The sequence below is a fragment of the Octopus bimaculoides genome, chromosome 11, assembly GCF_046866305.1.
Source record: "Octopus bimaculoides isolate indiv1 chromosome 11, ASM4686630v1, whole genome shotgun sequence".
NCBI lineage: Eukaryota > Metazoa > Mollusca > Cephalopoda > Octopoda > Octopodidae > Octopus > Octopus bimaculoides.
The window spans coordinates 56,181-77,937 of record NC_142938.1 but is presented as its reverse complement, the minus strand read 5'-3'; the positions used below and the strand labels follow the sequence as shown (position 1 = coordinate 77,937).

General features: G+C 38.1%; 1 protein-coding gene across 4 annotated transcripts in view; it reads left to right on the top strand.

The window, feature by feature from the left end:
* The first annotated feature begins 359 nt into the window (after positions 1–359).
* The window catches only part of LOC106881197 (rho guanine nucleotide exchange factor 38), a 43,921-nt gene continuing 22,523 nt past the window's right edge, over positions 360–21,757 (top strand). For 2 of the 4 annotated variants that reach the window (XM_052971405.2, XM_014931495.3), the window contains exons 1-8: positions 2,558–2,772; positions 6,307–6,492; positions 9,116–9,245; positions 11,528–11,619; positions 12,871–13,020; positions 13,731–13,836; positions 15,152–15,282; positions 18,375–18,479. In XM_052971405.2, the coding sequence (XP_052827365.1) occupies positions 6,337–6,492; positions 9,116–9,245; positions 11,528–11,619; positions 12,871–13,020; positions 13,731–13,836; positions 15,152–15,282; positions 18,375–18,479 (870 nt within the window). In that variant the 5' untranslated portion in view covers positions 2,558–2,772; positions 6,307–6,336. Of the gene's footprint in view, positions 615–1,700; positions 1,976–2,557; positions 2,773–6,306; positions 6,493–9,115; positions 9,246–11,527; positions 11,620–12,870; positions 13,021–13,730; positions 13,837–15,151; positions 15,283–18,374; positions 18,480–21,757 lie in introns of those variants that run through there. The other 2 variants (XM_014931497.3, XM_014931496.3) reach the window with 2 other exon arrangements.

The following is a 21,757-nucleotide window of genomic DNA, read 5'->3' as shown; positions in this document are numbered from 1 at the left end:
TAAAAACTTTTACCATCTCTTTTCCTGGACCAATTGGTTTTTGACTTTTGTTTAGCAATTAAAATAATTTGCTTGGTGAAGTCGTTTTCAACGAGTACACCTAAGACTAAAATATATAAACACGAGGCAATCAATTCCATGCCTCTCATTAATACATCCTAATTTTTTCAGATCTACTGCACAGGCACAGCTCCTCACCGGCAATAAAAAAATGCCAACTTTCAAAATTCAAAACTTATCCCCAAAAAATTATAATACTTAATCATATCAAAGGGAAATGGACACAGGAAGTGTGTCAAGGCCGATAGGAAGCGGTGCTGCTTCCTATGGCTAAATAGCTGTAGTATTATTCCCTTCATGGGACTGTCACATTAAGTTGACAGCATACAACTACTTTATCGCATCACTACTGCATAAATCTCTCTGAGAGATTTAGAAATGTAGTATTTCTATTTTTGAAATCAGTGAATGTGTTTTGGTAGAATTATTATATGTTTACAAGAGCTTGACAGGCATCTCAAACTCGCAGGCCATTGCTACTCCAGCCGAGTTGAATAGTTGTGTTTTTTTTTTAGTTGTGTTATGATTTTGGTTTAAAGAAAGCGTTCAACGTGGTGAGTTTGTTTGATTTGTGTTTTGCTGAAATTGTTTAAAGAATTGTTAAATTATTGTTAATATTTATTGTTGGAAATTGTTTTCCTGTCCATGTCGGGTATGGAAGAAAGAACTTATGCACAGGCAGCAAGCCGCTTGACAGACAATGGAATGCAAATGACAGAAATACATGTGGAAAGGACAAAATTTAAAAAATATAAGAGTTTATTCAAGAAAGAATGGTCTGTTCAACATTCATCTACACATGTGACAGCTTGGGTTTTCAACATATCTGAATGGTCACAGATTCTTATAATGATACAGTGAATCAAATGCAACATAAGCTTAATTTTCCTCCTGTTGTAACTAGTTCATGTAGGAAGGAGAAAATGCTACACATCAAAAAGGAGAAAACATGAATGGAAGAAAGGAAGCAAGGGAGAATTAAAGAGGAGTATTTTCATAAACCCAGACACCTTCATCAAAGAAATGGAAGCAAAATGAGAATCTGAACTAGGGATAAGATCTCAGAATGCAAACAAAATTAAGAACAGGTAAATAATTCCTAAGAATACAAAAAGCCTTGATGACATCCAGAGCCGGATGAAAGGCCCTATGCGTTTAAAAGATTTTGGTGTGCCCATATATATGGAATTCAAAATATAAACAATAATGAACATAGTATAAATTTTCATTTCTCAAAATGAATCAAAACTAACAGTAAGAAGGAAAATAATGTTTATTTTTGTATAATTTCACTTTATTTAGATTTGAAAAGTTTTCTCACACTTTTTATAATTGCAGTCTTTGATCAAATTCTCAAAACTAATCTCACGTAACACATCTGCATCTATACTTAGTAGAGATAAAAGCATCCCGAATATTATTTTAGCAAGTTTAAAGTGATTTCTTTTGTGCATTAAACCATTTACCATTTCTGCGGTGCCCCCTCCTTCTCTTGAGTCCTAAGCATGTGCTCATTTTGCTTAATGGTTAATCCAGTGCTGATGACATCTCTGGCTAATTGGTTGAGCTTTCATACCTTAAAAAGAGAGTTGTATTTGAAAGTGTGCTTAGAAACTGGAATTATAAGACAATCTCTTCTTAGTGGGAGGGACCATGATGGATGGAATAATTTGGTGATGAGATCCATTGTAGTCTGACATAGTCAAGATAAAAGTTTGAGTATCCAAATCATTTACTTCAAAACTCTATAACTAAGTTCTCCAATCAACTTTGCTCTTTTTACGCAGCTTGTCTGCTTATTTCTCTAAACAAGCGTCAACAAAGTAGCAACAAGCAAGCATATAGGAAATTGAAAATAGCTATATTATCAATATGCAGTGCAGGACCAAGTGGATGATCCTGTTGATTTCCCAAGGTAGGAAAAACGAGCTAGGAAACATACTCAGCAAAATGCTTGAGCTCTTTATTTTGTTTATTTATTTAATTTCTTTTTGTTTCTTCCTTATTTTTAGTCATTTTTTAAAACTGTTTATTTTCGAAATCTATGTACTCTTTCGATAAATTGAGTAATATGGACCTTCACAGTTAATGCCCAATAGTCAAAAATCTCGTCGATAAAACGTATCGTTCTTGATAATTAAAATGCTGGGTATTTTTTCATTACTATACTCGTCTCACTAGTTGTAGTAATATAGTAAAAATGTTCCCAAAAAGGGCGCGGAATTGGGCTGCAAAAATTAAATGTTTTGAACAAAAAATACCATCACTGAAGGGAACAACTTGTCAATTTCTGGTAATTTCCCTTCCTCATGAGGTAGCGAATGCTATTCCGACGGTCTGCCGATCGAAGTTTAGACCTGACCTACAAGGTGAATGTAAATAATACAAAATTACCAAATGACGAAATATAGGAAAACAACAACGAGCAAGAAAGGTGTTAGACAGAGGGGGAGGGAAGAGAGAGAGAGAGAGAGAAAGAGAGTGAAAGAGTGAAATCAAATAAAAAAATAAAAAAGTTGTGTTGTGACAAAATTAGATTTGTTTCCACGTAAGAGAAAGAAAATTCTGCAATTAATTAAGTAGAAAAGCGGTTTTGCAGTCATTATTAAAGCTAATTAATCATTTTAATGGACATTGTACTTTGCATTTCACCAGAAACATATTGTTTTGTTGATTCCGCTTATCTTCTCGAATTTGAATCGAAATAAGTTGGTAAGTTTTTGTCTTTCTTATTTTTCTCGTCTTTTACTTTAAATGTCCCAACAGAAATTATCCAATATTGTTAATTCTATCTCCAGTAATTAATTTTATTGCTCTTTTCTTCATTGTCCACTTTTTTCTTTCCTTTATTTCAGTAAAATAATAATAAATAAACAACGACAATAATTTTGGTACTTTTTGAGGGGATGGGCAAGTCGATTATATCGATTCCAGTACTTCACTGGTACTTAATTATGGACCCCGAAAGGGTGAAAAGTATATAGTCGACCTCGGCGGAATTTGAACTCAAAATATATTTCCTGTAAATAATATTTATTCTTATTCGGGTTCGACTCCAGTTTAACTTTGACGTCCAATAATTTAACATAAAACATTTATTTACTTAAAAGAAAATTATCGCAGAACTTTCATTTAATTCTTCCAAATCTTTCTGTTTAAATTGTTTTGAAATCATTTGTGGGAATTGGTTTTTTTTTCATCACAACAATTTCTTTCAAATATCAAACTATACTGTTTGAAAATTTGATTTCATGCTTTATAATTATTAATTTTGTAATTAACGAAACACTTTACCTTGGACGTAATAATAACAATTACCATTAAAACCGTCTTACTGTAATTAACAATATTAATATCTGTTTTATTAATAAACAAATGCGTGTTTCAAGTTTTGCTGATTAAGATACATTTTTAACCATGGACAGGAAACTACTCAACCTTGGCTTTACTCGGTTGAGGGACAGCTTTTTTTTTTGTCCCGACTGAAAGATTTATAGAGATAATTAAATTACAATTAAACAATGTTTGTATCCGAGATAAATCTAACGAATTTCGACTTTTTACTCTCGAACAATCCTTATTTATTGTTACCGGTGTCCTGGTGATGTTGTTGTGTGCGACCTTTTTCCTTCCAAAGATATTTTTATATCATCCGTTCCCTACACAATGTAAATGTAATCCAAGCAATAAAGGCAAACAAATCCATGTTCGAAAGGTGAATATATAAGATCTTGTACAAAATAGTTTAATTCTGAAAACTGACGATCGCTATATCTTGGCCTGCCTCCAGTTTTGTGTCAACAACATGAAAACACCGTCAATGTTTTCTATTACGGCATTGGAAGAAATAACCAGAAACTCGATTTTTTGTTGTTGCGTGGAATCAAATACCCTGACCTCCCAATATGCTGCAAATCCCTTATTTTGGTTCGGAATAAAAGGTCGGGGGCCGAGGAATATATGTTTAATAACGAACCATGTAATTCATACTGGAAAATGTTTTTGTTTTTTCTTAAATACACAAGATATAGTCTATAAATTTAGGGTATTTTTGAAAGATACTATATTTTATCATCAGAATATGTATCCGTTATCACTCTTCACTTCTCGTTTTACTCTTTTACTTGTTTCAGTCATTTGACTGCGGCCATGCTGGAGCACCGCCTTTAGTCGAGCAAATCGACCCCAGGACTTATTCTTTGTAAGCCTAGTACTTATTCTATTGGTCTCTTTTGCCGAACACACCAGCATTGGTTGTCAAGCGATGTTGGGGGGGGGGGGACAAACACAGGCATACAAACATATATACGCACATTCATATATATATATATATATATATATATATATATATATATATATATATATATACGACAGGCTTCTTTCAGTTTCCATCTACCAAATCCACTCAAGGCTTTGGTCGGCCCGAGGCTATAGTAGAAGACACTTGCCCAAGGTGCCACGCAGTGGGACTGAACGCGGAACCATGTCGTTGGTAAGCAAGCTACTTACCACTTAGATATATTTATTTTAAATCTTAGATATATTTATTTTAAATCATTCATCTTTCTCTCCCACCCACATAGAAAAATTAGTTTGGGCGCGATTATTTTTAATTATTTTTTTTCTTAGTGAAAATCGTGCGGGTGAAAAGATCAATGGAGTTGAGGGAGGGGTGGTGAAATTTCCGAGGCCTCCACCTCACCCCACCCCACCCGTTTTTCGGACCCCCCCGCCAAAGGGTTTTGTGGCATATTAGATCTCTGGAATTCGTTCAACAGAAAAAAAGAAAAAAAAGATTCCCAATGATTCCGGGATGGGGTTAGGGTTAGGGACACTAAACTCTACAAAATAAGGGATTTGCAGCATAATTAGTTTTCTACTCAATAAACATCTATATTATCTTTTTCAAGTTAAAACCATATAAATAAGATAAATCACCCTTAGAAAGTGATACCATTCACAGTTATAATACAAAATAATAATAATAATAATAATAATAATAATAATAAATGAATACTTTTATGCACAGTGTTGTTGTGGAAGAAGTTTAGGTTCATGTTCATTCACAAATGCAGCCAAGTCTGTGATGTCATAATTTGTCTCTCTTGCTATGTCTCTTGAAGTTAAATCACTAAACTGACGGTTCATTTTTGGCAGTCTAGGACATGCGTAAGCTTGCAAGGAATGAAGCCAGAATGCTCTGCTGGATGTGTAATGTCAGTGTGCATACTTGATAGAGTGTAAGTGCCTTGAAAGAAAAGTTGAACCTAAGAAGCATCAGATGTGGTGTGCAAGAGAGACAACTGTGCTGGTATGGTCATGTGGCGAGAATGGATGAGGAGAGCTGTGTGAAAAAGTGCCACACCCTAGCAGTAGAGGGAACCTGTGGAAGAAGTAGGCCCAGGAAGACCTGGGATGAGGAGGTGAAGCACAACCTTTGAACATTAGGACCTCACTGAAGCAATGACAAGTGACGGAGACCTTTGGAGATATGCTATGCTTGAGAAGACTTGGCAAGCCAAGTGAGACCATAACCTGTGGCCTATGCCAGGGGTATGACCAGCCCACTTATGCGTACCTTCCTTCATTGGACACTAAACTCTACTTGCGAAGACCTGTTGAGGCAAGTGAAATCGAAATCGAACCAAATTTGATGACAGCACTGCATGACTGGCATCCGTGCTAGTGGAGCGTTAAGAGCACCATCCAAGCATGATAGTTGCCAGGGCAGCTGACTGGCTTCCGTGCCAGTGTCACGTAAAAACCATCATTTGAGCGTGATTGTTACCAGCGTCACCTTACTGGCACTTGTGCCGAGGGCATGTGGAAAAAAATATTCGAGCGAGGTTGTTGCCAGTGCTGCTGGACTGGCTCCTGTGCAGGTATCACGTAAAAAACACCATTTGAGTGTGGCTGTTGCCAGCGCCACCTGTCTAGCTCCTTGTTGCCAACGGCACGTAAAAGCACCCACTACACTCTCTGAGTGGTTGGCATTAGGAAGGGTATCCAACTGTAGAAACTCTGCCAGATCAGATTGGAGCCTGGTGCAGCCATCTGGCTTGCCAGTCCTGAGTCAAATCATCCAACCCATGCTAGCAGGGAAAGTGGACGTTAAACGATGATGATGATGATGATTGTTACTGTTGAAGTTCTCCACTAAAAAAAAAAAAAAAGGTTCCAATTAACTTTTTTGTGTCCTATAGCCAGTTTTGTGCCAAAAATTAATAAAGTGAATCTATATTTCAGATGTCTTGAAATGACTGCTTGTGTGTCACAATGTCAGTTGATGATATAAAGAAAGAGTGTGAAACAGAAAATCGTAAAAAAGAACGGGAAAGTTTGATACAAGAAATACTCGATACTGAAACTAATTATGTCAGTGACCTAAAGTGTTGTGTTGATATATTTTTAAAACCTTCTGATGCAGACAAAGTAATTATTATTTTATACTCTGTATATTTTTCTCTTTCATTTTTTTCTTTTGTTTTTCTGTCCTTCATGGTATGTATAAAAAGTAGAATAATTCAGAGTCAAAACTGATCTGAAAAAGGCTCAATATTCAGAAATTAAAAAGGTTTTCATTGTTAAATTAATTACCACATAATTCACATCATCATCATCATCATCATCGTTTAACGTCCGCTTTCCATGCTAGCATGGGTTGGAAGATTTGACTGAGGACTGGTGAAACCGGATGGCAACACCAGGCTCCAGTCTGATTTGGCAGAGTTTCTACAGCTGGATGCCCTTCCTAACGCCAACCACTCAGAGAGTGTAGTGGGTGCTTTTACGTGTCACCCGCACGAAAACGGCCACGCTCGAAATGGTGTCTTTTATGTGCCACCCGCACAAGCCAGTCCAGGGGCACTGGCAACGATCTCGCTCGAAAATCCTACAGGAGCCAGTCAGGCGGTACTGGCAACGGCCACGCTCAAAATGGTGCATCTCATGTGCCACCCGCACAAGAACCAGTCCAGGGGCACTGGCAACGATCTTACTTGGCTTGCCGGGTCTTCTCACGCACAGCCCATTTCCAAAGGTCTCGGTCCGTAGTCATCGCCTCGGTGTGGCCCAATGTACGAAGGTCTTGCCTCACCACCTCAGCCCAGGTCTTCCTGGGCCTACCTCTTCCACGGGTTCCCTCAACTGTTAGGGTGTGGCACTTTTTCACGCAGCTATCCTCCTCCATTCTCACCACATGTCCATACCAGCGCAATCGTCTCTCTTGCACGCCACAACTGATGCTTCTAATGTTCAGCTTTTCTCTCAAGATACTTACACTCTGACGGGTATTCACATTGACATTACACATCCAACGGAGCATACTGGCTTCATTCCTTGCGAGCTTACGTATGTCCTCAGCAGTTACAGCCCATGTTTCACTGCCATGTAGCATGGTTGTTCGTACGCATGCGTCATACAGTCTGCCTTTTACTCTGAGTGAGAGTCCCTTTGTCGCCAGCAGGGGTAAGAGCTCTCTAAACTTTGCCCAGGCTATTCTTATTCTAGCAGCTATACTTTCAGCGCACCCACCCCCACTACTAACTTGGTCGCCCAGATAGCGGAAGCTATCGACTACCTCTAGTTTTTCACCCTGTGAGTCATGGGTCCTGAGTGCAGGGGACATATGAAGACTAGAGAGGAATGAATGAAGCTAGTATTCTCCACTGGATGTGCAAAGTTAGTGTGCATGTGTGACAAAGTACTAATGTATTAGGGGAATCTGAGTGAGGACAGTTGCATGAAGTAATGCTGGTCACTTAAAGTGGATAGAACTTGTGGCAAAGGGAGGCCTAAGAAGACATGGGCTGCAGTATTGAAGGCAAATCTCAAGATGCTGAGCCTCAAAGAACTGAGATGATTGGCAATCTGCTGAAGTCGAGAGGACTTGTCTATCACAATGAAAAATGATATTCTAAAACCAGTCCGTATGCTTGTATGTATGAGGCCCCGATCCATCAAGCATTCCCCACCCAATTCTCATCCTGCTACAGTTAATACTTCCTATCTGCAGTACTACTTTTGGCTGCTGTAATCAACTGAGAGGGATCCTCTGGACCGTAACAAAAGAATTCAAGACTGGCTGCCCCTGGGAGCTCCGCTTCAATGATGACCTTATTCTTATAGCTGAATCACTACCTGACCTGGAGAAGAAATTTCAGGTGTGGAAACAAAGCCTGGAATCTAAGGGCCTTAGGGTTAATTTAGCAAAAACCAAAATCTTAGTAAGTAAAAAAAAAACAGGTAAATCACAAGTCCCTTTGAGGAGATGGCTCTGCTCAATACGTAAGAAGGGTGTTAGACCCATTGCAAACTTTGGACACATAAGAGTTGTAGTGGTATCACAGGGCAGTGAAACATGGACTTTGACTACAGAGAACTTGTGAAGGCTTGAAAGAAATGAAGCTAACGTGCTCCATTGGATGGGTAATGTCAGTGTGCATGCATTGACTGGGTATATGGGGTATGAGATGGTGTATGCCAGAAAGAAGACTGCACTGGTTTGGTCATATTATGTGTATAGATGAGAACAGCTGTATAAAGAAGTGCCAATCTCTAATTGTGGAAGGGGTAGACCCAGGAAGATGTGGAACAAATTGGTGAGAAAGGATCTTCAGATGCTGGACCTCACTGAGGAAACAATGAGGGACCAAGTGTTGTGGCAATTTGCTGTATTTGAGAGATACGTCAAAGCCATCCATACAAAGAGGCTTCACCTTTGCAGGTGAAAAGGGTTACATAAAATGCACCCTTTGCTGGTGAGGCATACCAGTGGCACATGGAAAGCACCCAGTACACCTTGTGAAGTGGGTGTCATTAGGAGAGTATCCAGCCATAGAGACCATGCTACAACAGATAATTGGAGTCTTGCCAGCTCTTGTCAAACCATCCAACCCATGCCAGCATAGAAAACGGTTGTTAAAGGATAATGATGGTGATGATAGTGATGATCTTTTTTTATTTAACCATTTACCTGTCTATAAACCCAGTCAGCTAAATATATGAATGTTGTTTATGACAATTCTGTTTTCTGTTTTGTTAATCAACTGCTTAGTTCAATTCTGAAGGAGTTACAATTGACCAACTTTTCTTAAACTTTGAAAAAATTTATGAAACTTCTGAGAAATTATTAAAGCTTCTGAACAAACATGTGAAAGGATTTGATTTTAACCAACAAATTGTGGGTAAGTGAATTATTTTATTAATTTTGTTTTTTTATGCTTCTCATTTGTGATTTCTTACTTATGTTTAGTTCTGGTCTTTCATGCGATGCAGACAGGATAAAAACTAATCATTAAATGCTGTGATTGAGGTCTTTTGATTTCAGGGTTTCCGCTTCAGTTATAAATTGATCAGTTGCCAACTTATTGGACCAAACAAGACTTTCAATTAGCTTGTTGTTTCTGTTTACAGTTTCAAATCTTGTCTTTCCCATTGTATAGATTTCAAAGAAACTATTGAAGAATGGTTGCTACATTAATATTATTTTAAATGTTTCCATTACTTTGTGGTGGAGATTTTATAATAAGTGTTGTTTTTATTTAGCCTTAGGGTAACCTTGAGATCATCAAAGAATTTTGCTACCCTCTATTTTTGTATGATGGAGCCTGTCAGTTTCAGTGATCAGGAGTTTTGTAGTTTGATTAATTGAGAATCTGATTTGGTTATTAACATGTATGTAACTGAGTCTCCCACAGATACCTTTGATATAATCTCCAAGTCAAATCTGTATGAAACATTGTGTAACAATGCTGGTCTTTTGACTTACAGATAAAGTCTGCTTGGCAGGTTTCCACCCGGTTTCCATCTACTCAGTTTCAATGGCACACTCACAAGGCATGGATTAATTTGACACTTCATGACTTCCTTAATGTGAAGCAAATTTCTTAACCTTTCAGCCATGCTGCATTCTGCAAAAACACACACACACACACACACATACGCGCGATGCAGTTTAAATTACATCACACATAACTAGTATTTAGAACTCCATGTACATCTTTATACACCAAAAGAGAAAACTGTGAAGAGAACTCATCTATTACGTTTCATTTTACTGATCTGCATAGAAAGATCACAGAACACATGTAAGAAAAGCAAAAATGAAGAGTTAGTTTTTAAAATAATTAATTACAATGTAATTAAATAATTTATGATTATCTCTAGTTTTCAGTTCTCAATGCATGAGAAAGTCGCTCTCTTAGTAACATCAATAATCAATAATCAATGCTTGTTAGGGAAATGATGTGATGGAGATGAGCCTCAGAAGCTGAGAAAAATCATGCCAAGTCTTAGCAACTGTGAGAGAGAAGAGTCAAGGGTATGAAGAATGCATGTTTAAAAGTTAGTAAGTAGGAGAGTAAAAGATCTATAATCAGGAGACTAAGTACCATTGAATTACAGTTTTATTTGTGACAGTCAGTACTAGATTGAAATGCAGTTTGCATGATATGTGTATATACCAGTGGCATGCGGTGACTTCTGAGGTTGGTCATGCAATAAATACTTAATAATTGAGCTGAATCATTTTGAAATTTATTAACTAAGAGAACACATTTAGTTATGTAATATGGCCATGGTTTTAGGCCATTATGTTGTCAAAGATAAATCAGCTGCTTTATCAGGCTACTTGCCAATTTTGGGAAAATAACTGACACTCATTCAAGCAGCCTGTTCTGATACTTACTGAACTCCATACATCAAAAGACTATGTCTTGCGCACGCATGCGTGTGCACATTGAACATACACGCATATACATAAATACACACAATGAAAGACAGCGAAAATTCAACATTGTAAAAAGCCCTAAAAACACACGTAAGTGGTGACATCAAAACTGGTCTATGATTAATTCTTTATATTTTGTATCTTTTCATTTGTCTTGCTCGCTTATGTGTTCTGGTCTTTGCTGAATTTTCTTGAGAATCTTTTCTTAGTGGTCAGACCATAGGTGGTCTACTTCTAGCAGAATGGATGTCCACTTAGTGGTCATCCCTCTTATATATAGGAGGAGAATTCACCAAAAAAAAAAACAAAAGATGAAGACAGGTGGTGTAGACAACAAACAGATGTATTAGTTTAACACTCGGGAAGTGAAAAAGTCTTTAACGTTTCGAGCCGACGCTCTTCCACAGAAAGAAACAAGGAGAGAAAAAAAAAGACTGTGTAGTGGCTAGCGATCTATCATGGCGAATAAGTGTGTGTGCGTGTTTCTGTTGCATGTATTACCCTACTCGATTGAGATGTTGTTGCTCTTTCAAATCGTAGGTTTTTTCTCAATACTTACACAGTTACACACTGATTAACATTGCTTGCCTAGTAGGCCATATACATCTCATTCCTCTGAAGCTACTGAGGTTTCCTGCATATTACTTATGAAAATAAAGAAAAACTTTGTCATAAATAATAGTAGAAATCTAACTTTATCAAATGTTGATTTTGATGATAATTTCTCTAATCTCACAGGTCAGTGTTTCCTGGAAGTGTCAAAGGAATTAGAAAATGTGTATTCTTATTATTGTGTCAACATCACTTCTGCCCTGGAATATGAAAGTGAGGTAAGTCTCTAGGACGATACAACTGTATAATTTAAATGATTATTTTACGATGGAAACATGGGCTGTAACTGCTGAGGACATGCGTAAGCTCGCAAGGAATGAAGCCAGTATGCTCCGTTGGATGTGTAATGTCAATGTGAATACCCGTCAGAGTGTAAGTATCTTGAGAGAAAAGCTGAACATTAGAAGCATCAGTTGTGGCGTGCAAGAGAGACGATTGCGCTGGTATGGACATGTGGTGAGAATGGAGGAGGATAGCTGCGTGAAAAAGTGCCACACCCTAACAGTTGAGGGAACCCGTGGAAGAGGTAGGCCCAGGAAGACCTGGGCTGAGGTGGTGAGGCAAGACCTTCGTACATTGGGCCTCACCGAGGCGATGACTACGGACCGAGACCTTTGGAAATGGGCTGTGCGTGAGAAGACCCGGCAAGCCAAGTAAGATCGTTGCCAGTGCCCCTGGACTGGTTCTTGTGCGGGTGGCACATGAGATGCACCATTTTGAGCGTGGCCGTTGCCAGTACCGCCTGACTGGCTCCTGTAGGATTTTCAAGCGAGATCGTTGCCAGTGCCCCTGGACTGGCTTGTGCGGGTGGCACATAAAAGACACCATTTCGAGCGTGGCCGTTTTTGTGCGGGTGACACGTAAAAGCACCCACTACACTCTCTGAGTGGTTGGCGTTAGGAAGGGCATCCAGCTGTAGAAACTCTGCCAAATCAGACTGGAGCCTGGTGTTGCCATCCGGTTTCACCAGTCCTCAGTCAAATCGTCCAACCCATGCTAGCATGGAAAGCGGACGTTAAACGATGATGATGATGATGATGATGTATCCTGTGTCAAAACATGTAGCTCAATAATTCTATAATTTTTTTCCTTAATCCTTTGAATTTTCCCTCGTTTTATTACTAGCAACAGCTTCTACCACTTCCCTCAGCCCTCTTTACTCCATTTCCAGCAATAATCTTCACTCCCACCAACCGACACGAGCTGCTTCTCTCCTATTAATACTCACTCATGTGCTTACTACAACTATGATAATCTCTCTTTTAAGTTGCTATTGATGGTGGTGGTAGTGGCCAAAATAAGCTTGTATCCTGGTTGGTAGCACAGTGGTGGTTGCACATAATGAAGCAGTTGCAGTATCAGAAACTTGAATTTAGAATAAATATTGCAGGAACTGACACCATAAATTGGTGAGAAACTAACACCATGGTACAAATTGTGGTTTAATTTAAATTTGTTTTTCTCTATAGGTAGCACAGCATCCTCTGATTTTGGACAAAATCAAGCAGTTAACTGATCATTACCAGAACACAACTCAAATAATTGCTCTAAATTCATTGCTAACAAAGCCTGTACAAAGAATCACTAAATATCATTTATTACTTGAATCTCTGCTAGCGGTGAGCCTTAATTTTACTATTTGCAACACTTTTAATTTCATACATTTCTTCTGTACTGTGTGACATTGTTGAATAAATAAGACATTGAAGTTTCAGCATTGAGGGTGTACACTCAAACCCCAACTGGAATTTCATTAAATAGAATATCAGTCGACAAAGTTTGGACAGATGTATTATATTTACTAAATGTGCAACAGCAGTTATCCTAAATGTTCACTACCATTTTTTTCTGAATAACTAAACTAATTGGCCCTATTTTCAGTAGCCTTTTAAAAGTTAAAAAAAAAACAGTTCAAGGCCTACCCACTTGATGTTGGCTTTGCTTTGTCTTAGAATATTTTATTTAAATATCTGGTGATTACACTTGCCATTCATTAATTCTCTAGCTGACATCATGAGAATCTTCAATTGAAGATTAGGTCTTATGTACAACTTTCTGAAGTATTAAATCCTTGTTTTTCAATGTGTGAAATTACCTGTCATCCAGTGTATTGTACTGCTGTATCGTATTGCCGTTTCCCATGTTATGCAACAGCCAGGTATCATTTTGTATGTCACATAATGTGCCATGCATCATGTTAATATTCAGTGACCTATCTTATTTCTTTCCTGATGTGCTATAATTTTTTTCTATATTTTATGCTACTGTTGTCTTTTCTTAGCATATATGAACTGTGTGGATTATCTTACCAAAAGAACCTTATTTTTAGGTTACTGAAGTGAGTCATATTGACTTCAGTGGACTGGACCAAGCCCACTCTTGCATGAAGAATGTTGCCAATAATGTGAATGAGAGTATACGAGCAAAAGAAATTGGTAAATACAAATTTTTTGTGGTTTTGTTAAGCTAGAATTGATTTCACATCATATATTTGTATGAGACAGATGTGGTGACATTTATTTATATATATTTGTATCAAAAACAAAGTGAACTGACTTCAGTTGGAGAGTGAAACTAGTTCTTACATGTATTTGCTGGGAGTTTTAGACTCTCACTTCTTAACAAGTTCAGGGACTGGTGGCAACAGAGACAGCAACCCACTCCCTCTTCCTCATTTTCTTTCTCATCTTCTTGCATCAAATAGGGTTTCTATGATCATATTGAGCTATTGTGCATTAACATAAAAAAAGATTGGGGGACAAAATCAAAGTTCACTTCTATAATCAAGTTAGTATTACTCTAGATTAGTATTTGTATAGTTAAATTGAAGAATTAAAACATTAAACAGAAAGCTTTATGATTATAGGAATAGTTATTAGTTTAATTGGTCTAGGCATCAGATGTAGTGTGCAAGAGAGACGACTGCGCTGGTATGGTCAGGTGATGCATATGGATGAGGGGAGCTTTGTGAGGAAGTGCTAATCTCTATCAGTGGGAGGAAGAGAGAGACTCAGAAAGACATGAGATGAGGTGGTTAAGCAAGATCTTTGAATGTTGGGCCCCATGGAGGCAATGACTAGTGACTGAGACCTTTGGCAATAAGCCATGCTTGAGAAGATTTGTCACGCCAAGTAAAATCATAGTTGTGGCTGTTGTTGGTGTAAATGGCACCCATGCTGGTGGCATGTCAAAAGCACCTTTCAAGTGTTGGACCTCATGGACGCAATGACAAATGATCCAGACCTTTGTCAATATACTGTGCTTGATAAGACCCATCAAGCCAAGTGAAATCATAGTTGTGGCAGATACTGGTGTCATGCAACTGGCACTCATGCTGGTCGTACATGAAAGCACCAATTACACTCTCAGAGTGGTTGGTGTTAGGACTGGAATCTGATGCAGCTCTCCAGCATGCCAACCCTGGCCAAACTGTCCAAGCCATGCCAGCATGGACAACGGACGTTAAATGATAACAATGATAATGATGTTCTTTCCAGAAGATTATGCGATTATATAGAAATTTCTATGATATTTCACAAAGTCTGTTAGCTTTAATGTAGGTCTATTATTTATGTTATTTCTGTCCTTTGATAGTTAAAAGACAAAGTAGAGCGCACCTGGATCTGAATATGAAATCAACCTAAAGGCTTAACTTCATTAGTCCACCAAATAACTATTTCTGCCAATTCACAAAAATATTTATTGTAATTTTTTAAGTAATGTAAATGTTGTTAAACTTTTATTTTTCAGTCACTAAATATCTTCGACCCAGTAATGCTAGCTTCCGCAGTAAAATTGCCAGTATCTCTTCACATGCAGTTGAGAAGAAACTTAGACGACTCAAAGGAGTTGTTGTTTCTAAAACAGGATTAACACCCACAGTGAGTTATAGAATTATATCACCTCCATTCTATGTATACTAGTTTTAACTGTTATTGTTTAAAGATCAAGTGTGCTAATGATTCTGACAGTTCACTACCTTAATAATAATAATAATAATAATCGTCATTACCATCATTTAATGTCTGTTTTCCATGCTAGCATAGGTTGGACATTCGACTGGGGTCTAGGAAACCAGGAGGCTGCACCAGGCTCCACTCTGATCTGGCAGTGTTTCTACAGCTGGATGCCCTTCCTAACACCAACCACTCTGTGAGTGTAGTGGGTGCTTTTTACGTGCCACTGGCATAGGGGTCAGAGGAGGCTGGCAACAGCCATGATCAGTTGGCGGTTTTTACGTGCCACTGGCATGGAAGCCAGTCAAGGCGGCGCTGGCATCTGCCATGTTTGGATGGTGCTTTTTACATGCCACTGGCACAGGTATCACAACTACAATTTCCATTTGATTTTCATTTTGATGTTGATGTACTTGACTCAATAGGTCTCGAGCACATCTGGTCGCCCTACGATCCAAGGTACTTTTGAATGGGCTGGGGCTAGTTATGCGAAACTGGTAGGCACAAGGCCTGAAGCGCACAAGGCCTGCAGCACACTAGGAATGCCTAAGAATGGAGGCAGAAAGTAGCAATACACCAAGTAAAGAAAGACAGCAATGAAATCCCAAATATACAGGATAAGAAGAAAAAGGGAACAGTAAAAGAGTTATAAAGGGCAAAGATTGCATAGGCATATCAGGAGTAGTATTGGTAAATTGCAAGGAAAGTGGAATTTTTGAAGGATGCAGTGTCCTGACAACAGATAATTTTTTCTATGCTTCAACAATTCTGAGCCTGAGAAAATACTCCCCAAAATCATGGATAATTTGTTGTTTTTTGATTTTATAAGCATGTCCATGAGTGGTAGTGATACACACTGAATTAAAAAAAGTGACCAAAGCTGTTGTTGGGAAGATGACGGATGATCTTGTGGGCTTCTAGCAGAAGGCCTGAAAAAGAAAGCTCTTCAAGATGATGTAAGTGATTAGTGGAAGGCATTTGTTTGCACATCTCTGGACAGCTTCCAGGAGATCAGTATTCTGGACAAGATGCTATTTCCAGTCTGCAGTTGCAAACCCCAAGTGTGGGCATAGCCTAGCCATATATAGTTTTAAACAGACAGCTAGTGAGTGGCCGACAGAGGTCTCATTGAGTGATACTTAGACACCTTCTAAGCATGTAGTTCTGTTTCTATAACTAATGAAACTGATGTAAGTACTTTTAACATAAGGTAGACCTTGTTGCATAATCTTAAGGTATTTAAACACAGTAATTTGTGTGGGTCGTAGCGGATGGTGTATAATTCTTGTTTAGTTTTCCAGTCATTTAGTTTTCCAGTCCTGTTAATTCAATATCCTCACACCAGGTTGCATACCTTTTCCATGTGTCACCAAATCTGACAAGTTTCTGTATTTGTTCCTTATTGCCAAGGGGTATAATTTACATGTGTTGTTGAGTTATATTTCAAGGGAGCTCCAGTATGTAACTTCAGGTATATATCAGGTGGTAAACTAGGACAGCTTTGGTTAGCAATTTAATCTTCACACCTAACTGTGTACGAGGCTGATAGGTACACACATGTCTTGGTAGAATCTGAGAAGATTAATCTAACAAGTCTGGGTTTGGGTCCTGTCAGTGGAGAACATGTTTTGAAGGAACACAGTTGATGTCCTTGGATGAGACGGGCATAAATCAATGATTTCCTTTTATACACCAACAGCTATTACATCATATGTAGCGGCAGATTCAGTAGCTTTCTCAATAAGCCTGGATTTAGCTATAACTGCAGGGAAGTTTGTAAGCAGGGCATTCGAGTATGATCCCTTGTGTGACTCTGTATGGATTTTTACTTTAATACTCGTCACTTTGATGCTTAATTGAGAGATCAGATGTCAAATTCCAGCAACTTTCCAATGGAAGGCTGGATTTTGTTCAACATTTATTATCGGGGAAGACATACAGACAATCACTGAAGGAACCAATTTGATAGTCATGCCATTTCCCAGAGCTTGTCCAACAGAATGTTTTTGGTGGGGGGTGGGGGTGGGGAGATTGTCTGAAAGTAAGTGGCACATTGAAGGCAGATAGAAAAGAGTTCTCCCCTTTTGTATGTAGATGGCAGATGTGATTCTTAGGGTACTGTTTTACTTTAGAACTGTGACTCATTCTGTTGCATAATTCACCCATGCACAAAGTCATAACAATTTTCTTTTTCTGAACAGCTGTAAAATGGTTTTAAAAGAAAAACTAAGAATAGCCTGATTATTAAACATTAGATATTTTCTAAATATTGTATTTGCAATGCATAAATGTGAATGCATGCATATATTTTATGCATTTGTATGAACGAAATGTGGTATATTGGATCTGAAGTATACTCCTGGAATATATGTAGTTCACTGTGTATAAATGAATTCTGTGATGTAGCAGTCAGGACATGTTTATTAGTATTTGTGAGTGTGTGTGTGTGTGTATGTGTGCATGTACACATAAATCTGCACATATGTAATTGTTTAAATAAGAATTTGTGATGACACATTGGTCACTGTAATGTCTCAGATGTAAGGTGAGATTTATTTACATTCATTATGGCTACATATGGTTATTTTGATCTGAATTATTTCATTAAAGCAGAATTAAATTGAAAATAATATTTACTGGTCAGAAAATAACAACAGTATTCGTGCTAGTTAAAAATCAGCTTGAATTCTGTGATTTAGTTTAAAATTTTGGATGGGTTAGGGTTAGGGTTTTTGCTGAAGACTCTCTTCTGTTTACTCTTGTTACTATGAAAGCAAATGTTTTATAATTCCTTCTTCCTACCCAACAAAACTTGTTGGTTGATAACTTGAACCAAATCCAGTTTGGCACTGTGCTCTTTCTAACCATTCTTCTGTCAAGGAAACAAACCATTATTGCTGCTATATAATTTTTCTTCATCATTATCCTTTGGTTTGTCAATGCACTCTTTTAAATTTTTATTTTCATTGTTTCATGAGAATCAATCATAAATGAGGAATTATCTTTTAATATTATAGGTTGAAGATGAGGAATTTGATTGTAATCTGCAAAAATTTATTTCTGTTCAGAAAACTGTGTCTGATTTAAAAAAGAACCTTGAAGATTACCTCAAAGAATTTGAGGTAAGCTTTTTGCTATGCTTAGTTTTCTCATTATAAAGGAGATCTCATAACTTATTAAATTGTTTTGTTACCTTAGTTTTATTTCTAAGGCAAGTCATCTGAGCCTGCCATATTTTTATTTCAGCTACACTTTTAAAAAGACTGAAACTTTGTTAATGAAATGCTTATATCAAATGTACTTAACTACTGTTATTGTACCAATAGAGATGTGGTGTGCAAGAGAGACAACTGTGCTGGCATGATCATATGGTATGTATGGATGAAGACAGCTGTGTAAAGAAGTACCGATACCAAACTGTAGAGGGAACCTGTGGTAGAGGTAGACCCTGGAAGACATGGGGTTAGGTGGTAAAGCATGATCTTCAAACTTTGGGTCTCACAAAGGCAATGACTTGTGACTGAGAGCTTTGGTGATATACTGTGCTTGAGAAGACCTATCAAGCCAATTGAAATCATAGTCGTGGCTGATGCTGGTGTCACATAACCGGCACCCATGCAGGTAGCATTAAGCCCCATGGAGGCAAAGTGATTGAGCTCCTTTTGAGTGTTGGGCCTCACAGAGGCAATGACTGAGACCTTTGGCATTATGTCATGCTTGAGAAGACCCATCAAGTCAAGTAAAACCACAGTCATGGCAGATAGCAATGTCACACAAATGGCACTCGTGCCAGTGACACACAAAAGTACTCATTACACTCTCAGAGTGGTTGGCATTAGGAAGGGCATCCAGCCATTGAGCCTGTGCCAAAACAGACCGGAGTCTGGTCAAACCGTCCCACCCATGTCAGTATGAACAACAGACATTAAATGATGATGATGATGAGATATATATATATATATATATATATATATAAATATATAATTTAGAGAAAAGAACCAAAGTTCATGAACTCATTCATGAAAATCTACAGTCACATATATAAAAAATTAATAAGTAAATACACTAAAAAGAAGTATAATAAAATACAAAGTAAAAATCATAAAATAATAATAATAAAACGACTACATGTGTTTCATGACCAAATTTTCAGATAGAAAATAAAATATAATCAAATCGATTAAATTGATCGAAAATCAATTCTATTCAAAAGTATAGCTAATCTTCAGGTCAACATACAACAACTATAATAATAAAATGAATGTATATATATCAACCAACAATAAATAACAAATGAATTTATATAAAAATACTTATTATATCAAGATAGAAAAATGTTAAACAATATTATTAAAAAGAAATGTAAAACTAATCTTATCGAAAATTATAAACGTGACATTCTTAACTTTACGTTTATAAGGATTTACTTTTCATAATGAGATAAAAAACCAAGACAGAGCTATAGACATCACTAAAGTGACTTAAGAGTATTAGTAAGCACCAACATTGCTAGAAATAAGAGTCAAAACAACTCTTAACCATGATAAAGCACTTATCTTATGACTGACAAGGGAGTTGAGCTCTTTGCAGCATCCGGGGCATAGCCAGGTCACCAGTGATTTCACATTTATATTAATGAAATTATTAATGAAATTGTTTATGAAATCAGCATGGGGTTTCTACAGTAAATCTTATAGAGTGACAAAGCAAGCCAGCTTAACCTTAGGCAGCTGGGTAAGAGCCACTGATGAGCATTAATATAAACACGAAATCACTAATGATCTGGCTATGCCCTGGATGCTGTAGGGAGCTCAACTCCCTTGTGCTTTATTACAGCTAACAGTTGCTTTGACTCTTATTTCTAGCAATGCCAGTACTTACTAGTACCCTTGGTCACTTTAGTGACGTCGAGCTAGATTTACTCAAATTGATATTGTGGATTTCTACCCCTCTATATTGAGAGAGCTCCTGTTAAAGGCATTGGACTTCGCTAGGGCCCATACTGAAGTCAACAACGAGGATATATGCACAATTATGCATGGTACAAGAACCCTACTCTTCAGTAAGGGGTCTGCCTGGGCCAAATGCACTGACCCAGAGGGCTCCTTTGACATGGCAATGGGTGCTTTTGATGGTGCAGACGTATGTGACCTATTCAGTCTCTTCATCTTAGATATGCTAAAAAAAAGATTCCTTTCAACTAGCTTTAGCATCTACAGGGATAATGCAATGGCAATATCAAGAGGCGCTGAAAGCCACATGCTAGATAGGCTCAGAAAGGACTTCACTAGCACCATGAACTCCTTTGGACTGAAGGTCACTTTAGAGACCAACGTGAGAATAGTAGATTTCCTTGATGTGACCCTGGACGTGGAATCTGGTGCCTATAAACCATATAGGAAACTAAATGAGAAGGTGTCTTACACTAACACAAGTTCCTGTTATCCAACCATAGTGTTCAGGAACCTAGTTAAGGGCATCAGCAGGAGAATCTCCAGCTTGTCTTTAAGAAATCTTTGATGTAGCTGCCCACCCCCTGTACTACAACTGGGCTCTGGCTGGCGGCAGTTTCAAGGATAATATACTTATATGTGAGACCACCCCCCCAACAAGAGAAAGCGCTACCAGAAAGCACTGTGGTTCATGCTGTTCTTTAAACATTAAGACCAGAGTTACTAAGAGCTTACTTAGTTTAGTTGATAGACACTACCCCCATACCAATAGATTCAACGAAATGTTTAATAGACATACCATGAGATTATCCTTTAGCTGTGTACCTAGTGTAAAAAAGATTTTAGTAGGTAGGCCCACACTCGAGGCAGGGGCAGGATGCTCATGCAGGAGTGACACAACTTGTCCACTGAATGGCCACAGCAATATGGAGACAGTTGTTTACAAGGTGGAAGTAACAGCAATAGGACCCAATGGACAACCAATATGTGGGGGGGTGCAATGGAAGGCCTCTTCAGAACCCACTTTAATAACCACAAGTCCTCCTTCAACATCCCAGAGAGCAGTAACACCATAACCCTAGCCAAGCATATCTTTGAAAGAAAGTGCCATAGAGTACAGCATAAAGTGGAAGATCCTAGAAAAATGCAAACCATACTTCAAAAACAGTAAGAAGTGCAGTTTATGCTTGGCTGAGAAGAGAGCAATTTTAAAAGGTACCCAATGCCCAGATATCTACCTGAATAGCAGGAGTGAGGTGTTTAATCCTTGCCCGCATGAAAGGAAGTACATCCTATCATACCTGTGCACCCTACCGTAACTGCAACCACAGGTCCTTTGCCTTGACCCTCTGCCAACGACCTTCCACCAATGCCCTCGGGCATGGCAAAAAGAATTTGACTTAAGTACACACCTATGCACCCATGTATACACACACACCCAATATAAG